The sequence below is a fragment of the Saimiri boliviensis genome, chromosome 9 (assembly GCF_048565385.1).
Source record: "Saimiri boliviensis isolate mSaiBol1 chromosome 9, mSaiBol1.pri, whole genome shotgun sequence".
Taxonomy (NCBI): Eukaryota; Metazoa; Chordata; class Mammalia; order Primates; family Cebidae; genus Saimiri; species Saimiri boliviensis.
This window is the reverse complement of record NC_133457.1, coordinates 47,911,100-47,930,439: the sequence shown is the minus strand read 5'-3', so window position 1 is coordinate 47,930,439 and position 19,340 is coordinate 47,911,100. Positions and strand designations below refer to the sequence as shown.

General features: G+C 38.4%; 1 protein-coding gene across 10 annotated transcripts in view; it reads right to left on the bottom strand.

Annotated features, from left to right (window-relative positions):
* The window catches only part of XRN1 (5'-3' exoribonuclease 1), a 146,889-nt gene that overhangs the window by 6,479 nt on the left and 121,070 nt on the right, over window positions 1-19,340 (bottom strand). For 7 of the 10 annotated variants that reach the window (XM_074405802.1, XM_074405803.1, XM_074405805.1 and 4 more), the window contains 3 exons: window positions 16,080-16,118; window positions 15,543-15,703; window positions 9,507-14,728 (listed from right to left, as the gene is read on the bottom strand). In XM_074405802.1, the coding sequence (XP_074261903.1) occupies window positions 14,426-14,728; window positions 15,543-15,703; window positions 16,080-16,118 (503 nt within the window). In that variant the 3' untranslated portion in view covers window positions 9,507-14,425. Of the gene's footprint in view, window positions 1-9,506; window positions 14,729-15,542; window positions 15,704-16,079; window positions 16,119-19,340 lie in introns of those variants that run through there. The other 3 variants (XM_010330404.2, XM_003942570.2, XM_010330405.3) reach the window with 2 other exon arrangements.

The window sequence follows — 19,340 nt, the reverse complement described above, 5'->3', positions numbered from 1 at the left end:
TTTATAGCTAGACTATAAGAAGCAGTCAGAAAGACAATCACAGAAGCTCAGGGCATAGTGTTGTGCCTGTTAGCATTTGATACAGAAGCTCAGAGGACATAGTGTTGCGCCTGCTAGCATTCGATAATGCTAGTGCAGAATGTCAGGCTGCTATAGGGCCGCTTAAAGGAAAGGCTCATTTGATGGATTATATTAAGTCTTGCGATGGCGTTGGAGGAAACTTACATAAGGCTACTTTATTAGCACAAGCTATGGCAGGATTGCGGGTGAACAAGAGGGCTGCTGCATTTCCCAGAGCTTGTTTTAATTGTGGAAAAAGGGGTCATACAAAAAAGGATTGCAGATAAAATCTAACAGCAAAACCACAGCAGAGGATAAAAACAAAAAATGCTTGTCCGCTGCCACCACCAGAAGCGCAGCAATGGTCTCGTGTAGCACTAAATAAATAAATAAATATTTTACCTGGGGAGCCTCCACACAAAAAAATACCAACTGGAGTTTGTGAAGCTTTGCCTTCAGGGACAGTAGGTTTGCTTCTAGGGAGATCTAGCCTTAATACTCAAGGGATGAAAGTTCATACAGGAATTATTGATAGTGATTTTACAGGGGAAATACAAATTGTAATGTCATCCTCCATTCCTTGGAGTGCTGAGCCTAGGGAACACACGGCACAACTCTTAATTTCACCTTACATTAAATTAGGTCAAAGTAAAGATAAAAGGATTGGAGGATTTGGAAGTACACATAAACAGGGCAAAGCTGCATATGGGGTAAATCAAATTATGGATAAACCCAACATGTAAAGTCACTATTCAAGAACAGAAATTTAAAGGTTTAGTTGATATTGGCACAGATTTTTCAATTATTTCTCTCCAGCACTAGCCCTCTTGTTGGGTTGTGCAAAATGGTCAGTTTCATGTAGTTGGAGTAGAACAGGCCTCAGAGGTATATCAGAGCAGTCTTTTTTTTTTTTTTTTTTTTGAGACAGAGTTTCACTCTTGTTACCCAGGCTGGAGTGCAATGACGCGACCTCGGCTCACCGCAACCTCCGCCTCCTGGGTTCAGGCAATTCTCCTGCCTCAGCCTCCCGAGTAGCTGGGATTATAGGCACGCACCACCATGCCCAGCTAATTTTTTTGTATTTTTAGTAGAGACGGGGTTTCACCATGTTGACCAGGATGGTCTCGATCTCTTGACCTCGTGATCCACCCGCCTCGGTCTCCCAAAGTGCTGGGATTACAGGCTTGAGCCACCGCGCCCGGCGAGCCAACGTTTTAATACCTCAACAATCACATATTCCCAAAGTCAACAAATGATGCAGGACACGGGCTATGTGCCCGGGATGGGACTAGGAAAATATTTACAGGGTTTAAAGGAATGCTTAGAAGGGACAAAGTTCTTGACATGATTTAGGATATCATTTTTAATGGTGGCCATTGTTAAGCCTCCAGAAATGATAGCTTTAAAATGCTTAAATAATAAACCAGTTTGGAGAGAACAATGGCAGCTTACAAAGGAAAAATTGAAGACTTCAGAAAACTTAGTTGCTGAGCAATTAGAAGAGGGACATACAGCTCTCACATTTGCACCTTGGAACTCTCCCATTTTTGTAATAAAAAAGAAATCTGGAAAATGGAGAATATTAGATCTTAGAGCGATTAATGCAACTATACGACCCATGGAAGCTCTGCAACCTGGACTACCTTCACCCACTATGACTCCAAAAATTGACCACTAATTGTTACTGATTTAAAGGACTGTGGACTGTGAGCAATTTGCATTCACTATTCCTTCCATAAATAATAAAAAACCTGCCAAAAGATATCATTGGAAAGTGCTTCCCCAAGGGATGTTAAAGAGTCCCACAATTTGTCAAACTTATGTGGGCCAAGCTATTGAGCCCACTAGAAAAGAATTTCCTCAGTGTTACATTATTCATTATATGGATGATATTCTTTGTGCTGCACTAAATAGAGAACTACTTATAAAATGTTACTACCATTTAAAAGAATCCATTCAGTGTGCTGGGTTAATAATAGCTCCAGATAAAATTCAAACTACAACTCCTTATCTGTATTTGGGCATAATGGTAGAAGATACTACTATAACACATCAAAAGGTGTTCATCAAGAGGGATAATTTTATTATTTTATTATTTATTATTTATTATTTTTTAATAAAAGACGGGGTTTCACCATGTTGGTCAGGCTGGTCTTGAACTCCCAACCTCAGATGATCCACCTGCCTTGGCCCCCAAAGTGCTTGGATTACAGGCGTGAGCCACCACGCCTGGCTAGGAGGGATAATTTTAAAACCCTAAGTGATTTCCAAAAGTTACTTGAAGATAGCAATTGGATACGACCTACTTTAAGCATTCCAACTTATGCTATGAGTAATTTGTTTTCTATTCTTCGAGGAGATTCCAGTCTAAATAGCCCTCGAGAGTTAACTAAGGAAACTGAAATGGAATTGCAAGTAATTGAAGAAAAAATTCATAAGGCTCAAGTAAGTAGAATTAATCCTGAAAAGCCTTTGGAATTGTTAATTTTCCCTACTCAACACTCTCCTGCAGAAGTTATTATTCAAAATCAGGACTTAGCGGAGTGGCTGTTTTTACCTCGTAATAACACTCATGCTCTTACTCTATATTTGGACCAAATTGCAACTTTTTTGATTGGGATGGGGAGGTTTTGAGTTGTAAAATTACATGGATTTGATCCCAAAAGAGTAATAGTGACTTTAAAAAAAACTCAAATTTAGCAAGTCTATATGAATAGCATAATGTGGCAAACCTATTTGGAAAATTTTGTAGGCATTTTAGATAATCATTATTGAAAAAACAAAATTTTTAATTTTTAAAATAGACAAATTGAATTTTACCCAAAATCACTAAATCAAATTCCATTAAAAATGCAAAAACTGTTTTTACAGATGGATCCAGTAATGGTAAAGCTTCTTATTCAGGATCTGAAAGCAAAGTTATTCAAACTACTTATATATTAGCTCAAAAGGCAGAGTTGGTAGTTGTCATTCCAGTATTACCAAATTTCAAAAAACCTAATTTCAGATTCTGCACACACTGTGCACTCTACTCGGCTGATTGTGCTCAACTGTATTTTAATACAAATGATCAACTTATGAAACTATTTACTTAATTACAAACAGGAGTAAGAAATAGAATGCATCCTTTTTACATTATTCACATTAGAGCTCAAACTATTTTTCCAGGGCTTCTAACAGCAGGCAATCAGTCTGCAGATCGGTTAGGGGCTGCAGTCTTATCTAATGCTCTGACACATTGATTCATCTAAACACCTCAGGACTGAGACACTGATGTAATCTAATCTGGAAAGAAGCTAAAAGGATTATTCAAACTTGTTCAACTTGTCAGTTAGTCAATTTTCCCTCCAGTGTCAACCCTCAGGGGTTAGAACCAAACACTTTGTGGCAGAAGGATGTTACCCATGTTTCATAGTTTGTAAAGTTAGCATATATACACATTTGTGTAGATACTTTTTCTCATTTTGTTTGGGCAACCTGTCAAACTGATGAATCATCAGCTATGTCAAACAATATCTAATACAGTGTTTTGCTGTTATGGGAATTCCCTCTTTCATAAAAACTGATAATGCCCCCAAATACGTTAGTCATTTTTTAATGGCATTTTTTAAAACAATGAAACATTACTCATATTACAGGCATTGCATATAACTCTCAGGAACAGGCTATTGTGGAATGGGTAAATCTTTCCCTTAAATAGCAATTGCAGAAAAAACAAAGGGGGAGACATTGAATATAGAACCCCAAAAAGGAACTTAGCATTACTAACTTTAAATTTTTTAAGCTTGCCAAAGGGACAACAAATAACAGCGGCTGAACAACACCTGCATAACAATCCAAAGAAGAGAATTTAGGGCAATTAATCTGGTAGCAAGACCCATTAACAAAAAGTTGGGAAAAAGACAATGTAACAACATGGGGGAGAGGATTTGCTTGTGTTTCTCCAGGTCCAAATCAGCAACTGGTGTGGGTACCATCCAGACATTTAAAGCCTTATTATCATGGCAGTGAGTACTCCAGGAGTTAGGGCAGAAGTAAAAGGAAATTTCACATACTGGGCATATATTTCTTTCCCTCCTTTATTGACATATGATTTCTGGCCTTAGTATTTTTTATAATAATTCAGGAAATAAAACATTTTGCCCCCAAAACCTAAATGCAGACAAAATAAAGAGTGTTAAGTTAAAAATATTCTCAGGGTCATGGGTTCGTGCCCCACATTGGGCGCAAAAAAAAAAAAAAGTTAAAAATATTAATTTGGGGCTGGGCGCGGTGGCTCAAGCCTGTAATCCCAGCACTTTGGGAGGCCGAGGCGGGTGGATCACGAGGTCGAGAGATCGAGACCATCCTGGTCAACATGGTGGAACCCCGTCGCTACTAAAAATACAAAAAATTAGCTGGGCATGGTGGCGCGTGCCTGTAATCCCAGCTACTCAGGAGGCTGAGGCAGGAGAATTGCTTGAATCCAGGAGGCAGAAGTTGCGGTGAGCCGAGATCATGCCATTGCACTCCAGCCTGGGTAACAAGAGCGAAACTCCGTCTCAAAAAAAAAAAAAAAAAAAAAAAAAACCCAAAAATATTAATTTGGGAAGATTGTGTTTTGGCAGAGGCTGAGGTGCTATCCAATGATTCCCATGGAACTACTGATTCTTCCCGAGGGGATATTTAGCATTAATTGCACCAGTCAGCCCTCATATTGTGACACGGAATTACTTAAGACCAATGGAACAGAACAGAGGCCTCGAGGCAATGCCACACATCTATAATCATCTGATCTTTGACAAACCTGACAAAAACAAGCAATGGGGAAGAGATTCCCTGTTTAATAAATCGTGTTGGGAAAACTGGCTAGCCATGTGCAGAAAGCAGAAACTGGACCCCTTCCTGACACTTTACACTAAAATTAACTCCAGATGGATTAAAGACTTAAACATAAGACCTAACACCATAAAAGCCCTAGAAGAAAACCTAGGCACAACCATTCAGGACGTAGGTGTAGACAAGGACTTCATGACTAAAACACCAAAAGCACTGGCAACAAAAGCCAAAATGACAAATGGGATCTAATTAAACTCCAGAGCTTCTGCACAGCAAAAGAAACAGTCATTAGAGTAAACCGGCAACGAACAGAATGGGAAAAAATTTTTGCAATCTACCCATCTAACAAAGAAAGGACTTATAACCAGAATCTACAAAGAACTAAAACAGATTTACAAGAAAAAAAACAAACAAACCCATTCAAAAGTGGGTGAAGGATATGAACAGACAAGTTTCAAAAGAAGACATATATGAGGCCAACAAACATATGAAAAAAATGCTCATCATCACTGGTCATTAGAGAAATGCAAATCAAAACTACATTGAGATACCATCTCACGCCAGTTAGAATGGTGATCATTAAAAAATCTGGAGACAGCAGATGCTGGAGAGGATATAGAGAAATAGGAACACTTTTACACTGTTGGTGGGAGTGTAAATTAGTTCAACCACTGTGGAAGACAGTGTGGTGATTCCTCAAGGACCTAGAAATAGAAATTCAATTTGACCCAGCAATCCCATTACTGGGTATATATCCAAAGGATTATAAATCTTTCTATTATAAGGACACATGCACATGAATGTTCATTACAGCACTGGTTACGATAGCAAAGACTTGGAACCAACCCAAATGCCCATCAATGATAGACTGGAAAGGGAAAATGTGGCACATACACACCATGGAATACTATGCAGCCATCAAAAAGACGAGTTCGTGTCCTTTGTAGGGACATGGATGAACCTGGAAACCATCATTCTCAGCAAACTGACACAAGAACAGAAAATCAAACACCGCATGTTCTCACTCACAGGTGGGTGTTGAACAATGAGAACATATGGACACAGGGAGGGGAGCATCACACACTGAGGTCTGTTGTGGGAGGAACTAGGGGAGGGACAGCAGTGGGTGGGGAGTTGGGGAGGGATAACATGGGGAGAAATGCCAGATATAGGTGATGGGGAAGAAGGCAGCAAATCACATTGCCTTGTATGTACCTGTGCAACAATCCTGCATGTTCTTCACATGTACCCCAAAACCTAAAACACAATAATATATATGTGTATATATATATATATGTGTATATATATGCGTATATATATATATATATATATATAACCGTTTTGAGTCAATATGCACTGAAACAAATGTCCCTATTATTTGGAGAAATGGGGGCATGGTAGGACCATGACCAAGAATGATTTGGCCGAAATTGGGAACTGAACAAAAAGAATTTTGGAAATTATTTATGGCCTTGAAACCAATAAAGGTCTGGGAAGGAAATTATACAGGATCCCATTCCAATCATTATTATTCATTAGAATTAGTAAAAAATAGAACTCTTTGGATTCAGAGCATGTTAAACCTCCTTATCTTTTGGTAGTGGGAAGGTCACAGATCAATTTTAACTCCACTGTAACATGTGAAAATGGTAAATTGTTTTCTTGTTTTAATGCCTCTATGTTTGACTCTTTTAACTCTATATTACTGGTGAAAGCCCAGGAGGAAATATGGCTACCAGTAAATCTATCTCATCTCTCGGAAGCATCCCCATCAGTACATATTCTCACTGGAATTTTACAAAAGGTTCTAAACCATACCAGGAGATTCCTTGTAACCTTAATTTTAAGCATTATGGGTATGATTGCTTAATTTTAAGCATTACGGGTATGGCTGTCACAGGTAAAGTCACTGTGGCAGGAATGGCTCTGCACTTGTCAGTACAAACAGCTGAGTTTGTTAATAATTGGCAGAAAAACTCTACCTTGCTGTGGAATTCTCCCACAAAGATAGATCAAAATATGGCTAATCTGATTAATGATCTTAAACAAGCTGTTCTCTGGTTAGGGGATAGGGTAGAGTACAGAATTCAATTACAGTGTGATTGGAATACTTCTGATTATTGTATCACTCCTCATCCTTGTAATGAAATTGAACATGACTGGGAAAAAATAAAGCGTCACTTGGAAGGGCATGCTGAAAATTTATCACTTGATATACCAAAACAAAGGAACAAGTTTTTCAAGACTCTCAAGCACATTTGACTTGAATTCCAGGAACTGAAGTATTTGAGGGAGGTGCTGATGAAGTAACAGCCCTGAACTCTGTGATTTGGGTAAAGACACTTGGAGGAATCTACGGTTGCTGTTATAATTGTGTTATTAATTTGTCATGTTTCTCTTTGTGTAGTCTGCAGGTGCAGATCCCAAATCCTTTGAGAAATAGCTCACCAAGATAAAGCCGTGCTTCTTAAGCTTTGCAGAAAGGGGAAAATGCTGAAAGCAAATTCTGATGTGTGTGATATATCATATTGTTCACTGAGAGCAGTGGCAAGGAACACCTACTTGGCCCTCCAAAGTGGAAAACTGCCTAGGGCATTCTAAAACAGGGAACAATATGAGTATGTCTCACACCAGAAAAACTAGTTATTTGAGCACAGGATATGTGACTCTACCTCAATTGTTTCCTCATAAAGAATGCTTTCTCACTTATCTTTAACCTACAGTGAACATACACTAGCTGTCTGGTTAGTTTACCTTTAATCAATGAAAGAATCCAGAGGCCGTGCGCGGTGGCTCAAGCCAGTAATCCCAGTACTTTGGGAGCCTCAGGCGGGTGGATCACGAGGTCAAGAGATCGAGAACATCCTGGTCAACATGGTGAAACCCCGTTCTCTACTAAAAATACAAAACATTAGCTGGGCATGGTGGCGTGTGTCTGTAATCCCAGCTACTCAGAAGGCTGAGGCAGAAGAATTGCCTGAACCCGGCAGGCAGAGGTTGTGGTGAGCCGAGATTGCACCATTGCACTCCAGCCTGGGTAACAAGAGCAAAACTCCGTCTCAAAAAAGAAAGAAAGAACCCAGAGCATCCGCTTGTTTTTTTTTTTTTTTTTTTTTTTTTTGGTGAGACGGAGTTTTGCTTGTTAGACAGGCTGGAGTGCAATGGCGCGATCTCGGCTCACCGCAACCTCCATCTCCCGGGTTCAGGCAATTCTCCTGCCTCAGCCTCCCGAGTAGCTGGGATTACAGGCATGCGCCACCATACCCAGCTAATGTTTTGTATTTTTAGTAGAGACAGGGTTTCACCATGTTGACCAGGATGGTCTCGATCTCTTGACCTCGTGATCCACCCGCCTCGGCCTCCCAAAGTGCTGGGATTACAGGCGTGAGCCACCGCGCCCGGCCAGCATCCGCTTGTTAAACTTATCACTGGAATGTAAAGAATAAATACGTGAGTCAGAGTCTGCTCTGGACGCTCAGCTGGGAATGCTGTGAGCCCCCTGAGCCCATCTTTTGCACTCTGTCTCTGTGTCTGTTTCTTAATTCCTTCAGCGCTGCCTGGGTTGGGGTCTCCACAGCCGAGCTGGTCCTGGCAGAAAGGAAGTCATTATATGAAAAAGATATTTGCACATGCATGTTTATAGCAGCACATTTCACAACTGCAGAAACATGGAACTGGGCTGGGCATGGTGGTTCATGCCTGTAATCCCAGCACTTTGGGAGGCCAAGGTGGGTGGATCGCCTGAAGTCAGGAGTTCGACACCAGCCTGGCCAACATGGTGAAACCCCACCTCTACTAAAAATACAAAAATTGGCTGGGCATGGCGGCATGTACCTGTAACCCTAGCTACTCAGGAGGCTGAGGCAGGAGAATTGCTTAAACCTGGGAGGTGGAGGTTGCAGTGAGCTGAGATTGTGCCATTGCACTCCAGCCTGGGTGATAAGAGTGAAAACTCCATCTCAAAAAAAAAAAAATGTGGAATGAACTAAAATGCCCATCAATCATCAAGTGAATAAAGACACTGTGGTGTATGTGTGAGTGTATATATACATATATATGGTGGAATACTACTCAGCTATAAAAAGGAATGAATTAATGGCATTTGCAGTAACCTGGATGAGAATGGAGACTATGATTCTAAGTGAAATAATACAGGAATCAAAAACCAAACATTGAATGTTCTCATAAGTGGGAGCTAAGCTATGAGGATGCAAACGCATAAGAATGACACAGTGGCCTTTGGGGCTTGAAGAGAAAGGGTGGGAAGGGGGCAAGGGATAAGAGACTACAAATTGTGTGTCGTGTACACTGCTAAGGTGATGGGTGAACCAAAATATCACAAATCACCACAAAAGGACTTACTCATGTAATTAAACACCACCTGTTCCCCAATCACCTATGGAAATAAAAAAGAATAGAAAAACATTAGCTGGGCATGGTGGCATGTGTCTGTTGTCCCAAATACTCAGAAGGCTGAGGCACGAGAATCGCTTGAAACTGAGAGGCAGAGTCTGTAGGGAGTCGAGATCTTTAGCTTGGGCAACAGAGCAAGACTCCATTTCAAAAACAAGCAAAAAGACTAATGTTTCTACTTTTGATATCAGCATAGTAATAAAAGAACGAACAGCTTATAAAATCATTCTCAAGTCTTTAATTAAAATCCATAGAGCATTTAACATGAACAGATGTTTAAATTCTTTCAGTGACTCTCGTATTTTAAAATCCTTCACACAGCATCGTGAGGCTAACTTCATGCTAGAAATCTACAGATAACTAAATAACACCACAAAAATACATTGGGAGTCCATTCCAATGCAAGTTTACAACACTTTAATTGGCAGACAATGTAAAGATATTTAAAAACAAAAATTACAAAATAAGCACATAAAAGTCTTCCCTTTTGAATTTTTAATAAAATACTTCTCTGTATAAGATCTAATGAAAAATTCCAGTTACTTATAAAATAGTTATGTGAGAAATCAATTAAGAGATGCATCTCTATATGTATGAATTACACTTGTTTAAATGAACAAAATGTTGAACACTTTGATGACACAGCACACCATCTATTACTCATATTAAAATAGATGAAAATACTCAAAGAACCAGTTGGATACAGGCAAAAGAAAATATGATACTTGAGGCTGAAATTAAAAAAAAAAAATCCAAAAAACAAAACAACCTCTCCATTCCCCACCAAACCCTTATAAGAAAAGGAATGACAGAACATTAAGCAAACTGTGGACCAAATTCTCATTCTTATTATTTAATGAGAAATGGCATGAGAATTTGGCTTCAAATTACTAAAACAGCTACAAAACTTACTTGGCCTGGATAACTGAACAGCATACCAACTACTGAAATAACCAAGGGCAATTGGTGTACTGCTGGAAGAAAAAACAAAAACAAACTTTTTACAGGTTTAACTTTGTAAAAAAAATGTATCTTTTGGAAACCATAGTCTCCTTCACAAATTGCACTTGAGATGGCTGAATGCATTGATTGAGCAAGGCATTATTATTGTTTCACTGACACACACACAAAAGCAGCTACAGACAGTTGACATTTTGGACTATTAAAACTATTTTATACATGTTTTTCTTCTCTAAGAAAAGGATCTATGATGTTTGTGAAACTTAACAGCCTGCCTGTCTGCTCTGCCGTATTTCTGGAGACCTGATGCTGGTTCGGTACTGTTTCTGTGATGGAGAAGCTTGATGGAAATATGAAAAAAGTCAGTCCAAACGATATCAATTTCTGGAATTTTAAGCTTTATCTTGACTACAAAATGAAGCTCCTGCAAAACCGATGGTTTCACTGGCAAAGCTTACAAAATGTACATAATGAGCACTACCAGTTTGAGTCCTATGATTTTTCTCTAGAAAAGTGACAAGTAAATTTCTGTAATTGATTTCTAAAGATAGAGAAGGCCTTTCACAGCCTCTTCTCTACAATAAATTGTCTTTTACAGTAAAAACGCAATTTGGAAGCAACATGGTACTAAGAAACAGAAAGCAGGCCCACAAAGCTGAGAAATTGTACAGTTGCTTTAAAAAAAGTGTTCTAAATAATGGGAAGAAGTGTGACAGAATTAACTTCAGTGGAGATCTGCACAGTTCTATCTCATATATAAGGTAAAAATTAACCACTATGAACAGTTACAACTAACAGAAAAAGAACCAATAAATTAAAAGTGAGTAAAAAAGACCCTACAGTTTACCTATTATCCTTGAGCTAGAAAGATATAGTACGGTCCAGAAACGCAGCGACTGTGTGTGTCTTACTTAACCGCTTTCCTTCTTCCATCTGCCTCCCTCTCTCTGCCTCCTCTCATTAAAACCAAGAATCCAGGTTAGTTTGGAAGTACCAATCTCAAATGAAAGCAGAAACCTGATCATAGAAAAGAAACAGTGGAAAACTTGCATCAACAGTTCTTCATCCCTCCCACCAATCGGGGAAAAAACCCTTCAATCTTTATTAGTTACCCCTTTGAAAAGCAAGAATCTTACATTGAAAACAAGGTTCAGTCGAGGTGACTTTAATTTTTTTGTGCAACTGAGTCTTAGATGTTTAAGACTTTAGTCTCTATGATGTTTAAATCAATTAATACATTCAGTCAAATTCTAACACTGAGGCAATTATTAGGTAATGTAGGAAAATGTGAAAAGAAACGGGACTGGAAAGAGCAATCTTTAAAATTCACTTAAGTTGCTCAAAAAAGAAAAAACTTCTTGATCAGAAATATTTAGAAATAATGTTTCCGTTAGGAGAGGAAGGCTTAAATAGATTTAAGTAATCTAGTTATGTGGAAACAAAGGAATTTGGGGAATTTGTCCTGTGCCCTACAGTCTAAGTCCTCAGAAGATTTAAGCTGAAAGAGCATATTTTTAAACTTTGGAAGTGGTCTTAGTCCACCCTATCTCAAGGAGAAAACTTTAAGTTTCTTGAAGTCCAACTGCTTTTCAGATATATTCTAGGGTCCAGGCATATCAACGGATCCAGCTTTCTCAAGATCATGATGGGGCAGAAATGGCCTCTGCCTCTTACATCCTCCATATGGAGGGCACATCTCCCATTGACCTTAGGCCCACATTTGGAATAGGTCTACAAGGGGAAAAAAAACAGAAAATGCCTGACCGCTATCCAGCCACTATGGAGCTCTCTCTTATCTTAATCTCTTTTCAGTTCTGATCTTTAGAATAATAATGTTAAAAAAAAAAAAAAAGTAAAAAACAAAACTACTTTTATTTTATTTTTTTAAAGACAGAGTCTCACTCTGCTGCCCAGGCTCTGAGTACAGTGGTGCAATCTCAGCTCAACGCAACCTCTGCCTCCTGGGTTCACGTGACTCTTCTGCCTCAGCCTCCCCAGTAGCTGGGATTACAGGTGCCCGCTACCACACCCGGCTAATCTTTGTATTTTCAGTAGAGATGGGCCTTTGCCATGTTGGCCAGGGTTGTAGGGATGGAACTCCTGACCTCAAGTGATCTGCCGGCCTTGACCTCCCAAAGTGCTGGGATTACAGGTAAGAGCCACTGTGCCTGGCCGGAAAATAAAACTCTTTTACTGCCTACCTGTATAGAATTGTCAGCTTGCTGTGCTCAAATACGGGGTAAGTATCCTTATGGATTTAGTGGCACGATGTTTACTAAAATTTTCCTTTGGAGTTTTCAGAAGATGGCAGGTGCTGCTTCTTCTATGTTGTAAAACAGATGTGGGCTGCATGCTATTTATATAACTGTCACACAGGAATAATGAATGAATCAATTTCTCATTGATGGAGTTTGTACAGTTGAAGTGAAACATTACACACTTTAAAAGTAGGAACAAGTTAATATAACATTACAATTTAACTTTTCTTTGTATTACCATAATAAGTGTTTCCTTTAAAAACAGAGAGTTAATGAGGCAATAATGATAAACACTGAGGACTGCTTGAGCCTCATTACACAAGATCCTACTACAGATAAACAAGAAAATGTTGGGAACTAATTTTACCTGAACGTCTGAATTTTATGTAAATAACAGAAAATAAAATCATGGAAACTCATATAACTGATAAATGACAGATAATGAATATTTCTCTCTTATACTGAAGGCACTGCTAATACACAAATAACCTACTAACATTTAAACTCTGAAATCAGCAGTTAGTGAAAGGAGTCCATTTAGTTTAATACCAGCATTTTAAAAAACAAATAAGACTACTTTGAGTCATGGCAGAGTTTTCAATGAGCTGAATGAAAATCAGACAGAATAACAAGCTGCTCCATATAAAGACTGTGGTTCCTACTTTTAAAAAAGTATGCTATAACTTACTTCCTTAAAAATATAGGCATATCACAAAAACTAAAGAATAAATATATAATATATATATATCAAAACATAGGCCCTGCTGAGAAATCTTCATAAATGCTAAAATAATTTCAACGGTTACAGCTTGAACCACACATTCACATATGACATGCAAAGAGAGAATCCTAGCATCATTGAACAGTTTAGCATAAAGCTGAAAATACAGAATTAGAATGAAATAGGCAGTAAATGATGTATATCACAAACTGATGACTGTATCTCCTATGTCGTAGCACACCTTGGAACTTAAAAAACAATTAGAATTTCTTCGGCCCCAAGAAGCACTACATATTGACCAACTATGAAGCTCTCATAAAAGTCAAGTAAGCAAATAGAAAGCTATACAAAAGAATACAATTTATTTTAATTAACTTGACTAATATTTCATATTTTATTAGAAGATTAATTTGTAATCACTGTACCCTGTAGATTTTGAAACAATTGTATTAGAAATTACTAATGCTGGTTCTTGAATAATCTAAAAAATTGTACTTACTCAAATTCAGAATGCTATTTATAGTTCTAAGCAGTTAGATGAAATATTCTGATTAGTATTCTAAAGTTGCTTTGGTACAAAATTTAGAATAAAGCAATACTGGCAGCACCACAACGAATGTGATCCTTTCACAGCAGGTCTAAAGGACCATCAGAGACAACGAAGCGTATGTTAAAATACACATAAATAAGAGCCATTCTCCTGACAACTGTCTTACATCATTAAAAAGAGAAATAAAATCCACATTCAGTAAGTTATACTGGAGGCCCAAATTTCATGCTCCGTGTAATTATTCCTCAATGATAGTGTAAAAAATGCTTATTATTGCTAACTGATGCCTAATTCATAGTTCAGGATGCTTTAATGGTGAGGCCAATGATTAGAGTGGTTCATTTTAATATTCAGTCCACTGATACTATATTATTATTTTAATACAAGGTTTAATTTAGTCTTTTTTTTTTTTACAGATATATTGAGGTATAATTGACGTACAACAAATTGTACATACTTAAAGTGCACAATTTGATACAGTCTTTTAAACAGCATGAAAAGTGCCTAATAACTTAAAAATGAAAAAATTTCAATTTACACATATTATTTTAAAATAGTACATTCTAATTTTTATAAGATACAGATATGGATTTCTAAAAAGGTAGATGGAAAGAGAAGAAATTAACTTAATTCCAAAAGCCAAATTTATTCAGAAGGTTTAGAAACACCAAAATTGACAGCCAGTTTTCTTGATTTTCTTCTTGAAGAAGAGCTTGGTGTTGGCTTATGGTGAGACAGACTACGGCCTTGAGAGGCAGTTTCAACTTGAAAACAAGATGCAGGTTGAGCAATCTGAGAGGACTTTAAAGAAGCTGATGAGCTCTCCTGTGGACTTACTTTGACAGTATTGGAAGAATCTGGCTGGCTAGTCTGAACAGGAGTGGCTTGAGAACACTGGGCCTCCTTATTCTCAAAGTTCTTTTTGTTTGCAACCCTTTTTTTAGTAACCTGTTAGGAATAAAAGCATCAATAATAAAATGCAGGCAAAAAAATAGCTAGTGTTGGAAATTACCATAAACCATGCATGCTGTTAGTATTTGTCAATCATAGCTGATCTGTGACTTACACTTATAATTTCCAAGGAAGACTTCAGTAATTCAAAGAACTTAGTTACAATAAAAATATTTAAAATTCTTGGGCTGGGCACCGTGTGCTCACAGCTGTAATCCTAGCACTTTGGGAGGCTGAGGCAGGTAGATTGTTTGAGATCAGGAGTTCAAGACCTGCCTGGGCAACATGGCAAAACCCCATCTCTACGAAAAAATTACAAAAATTAGAAAGGCACGGTGGCACATGCCTGTAGTGTCAGGTACTTGGGAGTCTAAGGTCAGAGGATCACTTGAGCCCAGGAGGCTGAGGCTGCAGGGAGCTCAGATTGTGCATGGGCTACACTCCAGCCAGGGATATAGAGTGAGATCCTGTCTCCAAAAAATTAATTAATAAAATAAAAAATAATAAAAACCAAAAAATATAATTCTCCATAGGTTAAATATTTAAAAAATACTTGTGATTTTATTTATATTCCTGATTTTAATCAATGTGTATTAGAATGGCATATTATTCCTTGGTACATTGATCATTTATTAGAACACAAAATCAGAGAGTAAGGACAGGTCAGACTTGTCAACCATTGCCTTCTTACTACCCATACTAGTACTGAACTTCCAGTTGGCACTAAGTGAACTGAATAAAAAAATGTTTATCAATAGTCTTTCAGCATTAAACAAGTACTTCTCTTTAAAATATTATTTTTTTTTCTCACCTGCAGAGGTATAAACTGATTGGGCACACCCCCTGGCATTCCCCCAGCCACAGGCATGGTCCCAGAATATAAAGTATGATGGAAGGGCTTCCCAGGAACTGGCACTGGTGGTCCCCATGGCACTGAGCCAAAGAGATGAGATGATGAAGGCATTATATTAGCTGTAGAAAATCAAGAAAAAATTTTCTTTTAGTGAAATGATATCATCAAAGCTCTGAAATTTGAGATCTCCTTCTGCTAGCCTTTTTGGGCTTTTTTTCCCCCTTTGACGAAAGGCCTACACTTACTTAACTTATAATTACTCTTCTTTACAACATTCAACCTCAGGATCCCTTCCTAGGACGATGTGGACTATCTACAGAAATGAATTTAACATCACACTGGCCTGCAAAGGGGAGTAATACTAGTAATACCATATGATGATATAAATTTTAGGAATATTTGCAGTGACATTTCTAAAAATAATAAAAGGGTCAAGAAACTGTCCCTTGGGAGAGAAAAGCTTGGGCACAAAGAGAGAAATCTTAAGGATCTCACCTGCCCCCAATGCTAAGTTGCTTCCATAGTGATCCCAGCCTACAAAAAAACCAAAAAAGCTCAAGTCCTGAAATCTCATCACTTTTATATGACAGGCAGAATCTTTCTTTTCTCTATTTTAATATTTGTAAGTCAAGGAGTTTTTTCATTCACATTGTGTTTCTTATTAAAAATGTATTCAACCAATGAGTTCTAAACCTAATTTGTATATCTGAGTCACTTGAGGAGCCTATGAAATACAGATTCCTGGGCAGGGCCTCAGGCCTAGTAAGCCAGACTCTGAGGGGCCCTGGAGTTTGTATTAAGCTCCAGAGGTGATTCTTATGCAGACAGCCTGTACCAGTGCAGCATTTGAAAACTACTATATTAAACAGTGACAATCAAGACACCAGCACACTGCCACTGAAGAAGGTATGTACTAAGTTCAAATCTTTGTATAGAGATAGAAAAGCAGCCAGACCTGTACCATACTCTACCTTAATTAAAATTCAGCTACTTAACACATTTGTTATAAAATACAGATACACAAAATTCTAAGAGGAAAACTTTTAATATGAAAAACACTAATAAGATTCAGAAAATTAGGCCAGGTGCACTCATGCCTGTAATCCCAGCACTTTGGGATGCCAGGCATGGTGTATGTCTGTGGTCCCAGTGACTCAGGAGGCTCATGAGCAAGGATCGCTTGAACCTGGGAGGCAGAGGTTACAGTGAGCCAAGATCGTGTCACTGCACTCTAACTTGGGTGACAGAGTGAGACCTTGTCTCAAATAAGAAAAGAAAGGTAGAAAATTAGGTCTTGAAACTATCTACAAGCAACTTTGGTGGGAGTCACAATGCTAAGAAGGTCTATTTAAAAGATGCTATGCTAATCTTATAATGGTCTACTCTGTAATTTTCCCAAGAAATCATTGTTATAAATATGAAATACATATTCCTCAACTGGGACACTTTATAACATAAAAATTGTTTTATACCATAAAATAGAAACATACAAAATAACTTTAAAATATTAATCTATTGCTTAAGATGTTCTCTGCTGATTAACCTTCAAATCTCTTGGCATTTATATTTTAACTGGAATATTTGGAGAACACCTTTATAGAACCAAAAGCATTCCAATTATAACCTTAGAATTATTTGTAGATATGAATAAACTAATCGACATGAAAAGTTTAAAACAGCAGTAATAAATGGGGATAACAATCATTCCTTTTAAAAATACATTATCATAAGACAAAATCTTTTTTAGAGAAGTTTATGTGCAAATTTTTAAATACTCTACACATTCTAATTACTTAAAATTAATCTTTACATAGCTACTGTATTCATTCTTGAATGTGAAGCAGCAGCAGTCAAATTAGACTTTACAAGTTATGGTGATACTACTACACTGAGCTATATAAAAGCATCAGATTCATTATGTCATGAAAACTTTATGACTAAAACATCATTGGCCGGGCCCAGTGGCTCATGCCTATAATCCCGGCCCTTTGGGAGGCCAATGCCAGCAGATCACTTGAGCCCAGGAGTTTGGAACCAGCCAGATCAACATGGTGAAAACCCTGTCTCTACAAAAAGATACAAAAATTAGCCAGATGTGATGGCATGTGCTGTAGTCCCAGCCACTTGGGAGGCAGAGGCAGGAAGATCAACTGAGCCCAAGGAGGTTGAGGCTGTAGTAAGCCCTGGTCATGCCACTGCACTCCAGCCTGGGTGACACAGTGAGACTCCCTCTCAAAAAAAAAAAAAAAAAAAAATCTAAGTCTGTTGTGGTGTTGTCCTTTTTTTTTTTTTTTTTTTTTCTTTTTTGAGACAGGGTCTTACTCCATCACCTAGGATGGAGTGCAGTGGCACAATCTTGGCTCACTGCGGCCTCTGCCTCACAGGCTCAACTGATCTTCCTGCCTCAGTCTTCCGAGTAGCTGGAACTACAGGTACCTGCCACCATGCTTAGTTAATTTTTTCTCTTTTTTGTACTGACAAAATATATAGAGTCGAACTCATGGCTCTAGTGATCCTCCCATCTAAGCCTCTCAAAGTGCTAGGAATACAGGCATGAGCCACAACACCCAGCTCTCTGTTTTCAAAGCCCATGCTTTTGTTACTGTACTGCACTGGATTACTTTGACTGTATAAACAATGTTTTGTTTTGTTTTGGTTTGGGTTTTTGCGGCTTTTCTTGAGACAGGCCTTCCAAAGTGCTGGGATTACAAACGTTAGCCATAACACGTGGCTCAGACTTGGATTTTGAATACCAGAATGTGAAATTACATTTAAAAAAAGTGAAAATACTACGCATACATTGTTCTGAAAAAGATTTTCTTTTTTTTTGAGACAGAGTCTAGCTCTGTCACCCAGGCTGGAGTATAGTGAGGCGATTGCGGCTCACTGCAACCTCCGCCTCCTGGATTCAAGCAATTCTCCTGCCTCAGCCTCCTGAGTAGTTGGGACTACAGGTATGTGCCACCACACCCACCCAGCTAATTTTCGAATTTTCGTATTTTTAACAACAGAGATAGGGTTTTGCCGTGTTGGTCAGGCTGGTCTCAAACTCCTGACCTTAAGTGATCCGCCTGCTTTGGCCTCCCAAAGGGCTGGGATTACAGGTGTGAGCCACCACACCTGGCCTAAAAAATATTTCAACAGAAAACAGCAGACATCTGTTCTACTCCAGGTTTAACTGTTTTAGATATTTATTTCCACACTGTTCAATAATTTGCTTATGCTACTTGTCAAAAATTTATTAACTTTAGGCATTTTTAGATCTACTGACTTCCTATTTAAATATATCAAAATTCAGTTTTTTTGCATTACCCCTCACTATTTATCCTGTATCCCCAATGTAAGTATATTACATCATTTGTTTAAATATACAAGCAGTGTTATCTATTTGTGATATGTGGCTATGTAAATATTATCAGTGTAGAGCCAATCTGGGTAATCTGATTATGTTTTTTTTTTTTTTCTTTGAGACGGAGTCTCGCTCTGTTGCTCAGGCTGGAGTGCAGTGGTGTTATCTCGGCTCACTGCAACTTCCACCTTCCCCGTTCAAGCAATTTTCCTGCCTCAGCCTTCCAAGTAGCTGGGATTACAGGTGTGCACCACCATGCCTGGCTAATTTTTTTGCATTTTTAGTAGGCAAGGGGTTTCACCATGTTGGCCAGGCTGGTCTCAAACTCCTGACCTCGTGATCTGCCCGCCTCAGCCTCCCAAACTGCTGGCATTACAGGTGTGAGCCACTGTGCCCAGCCAATGTTT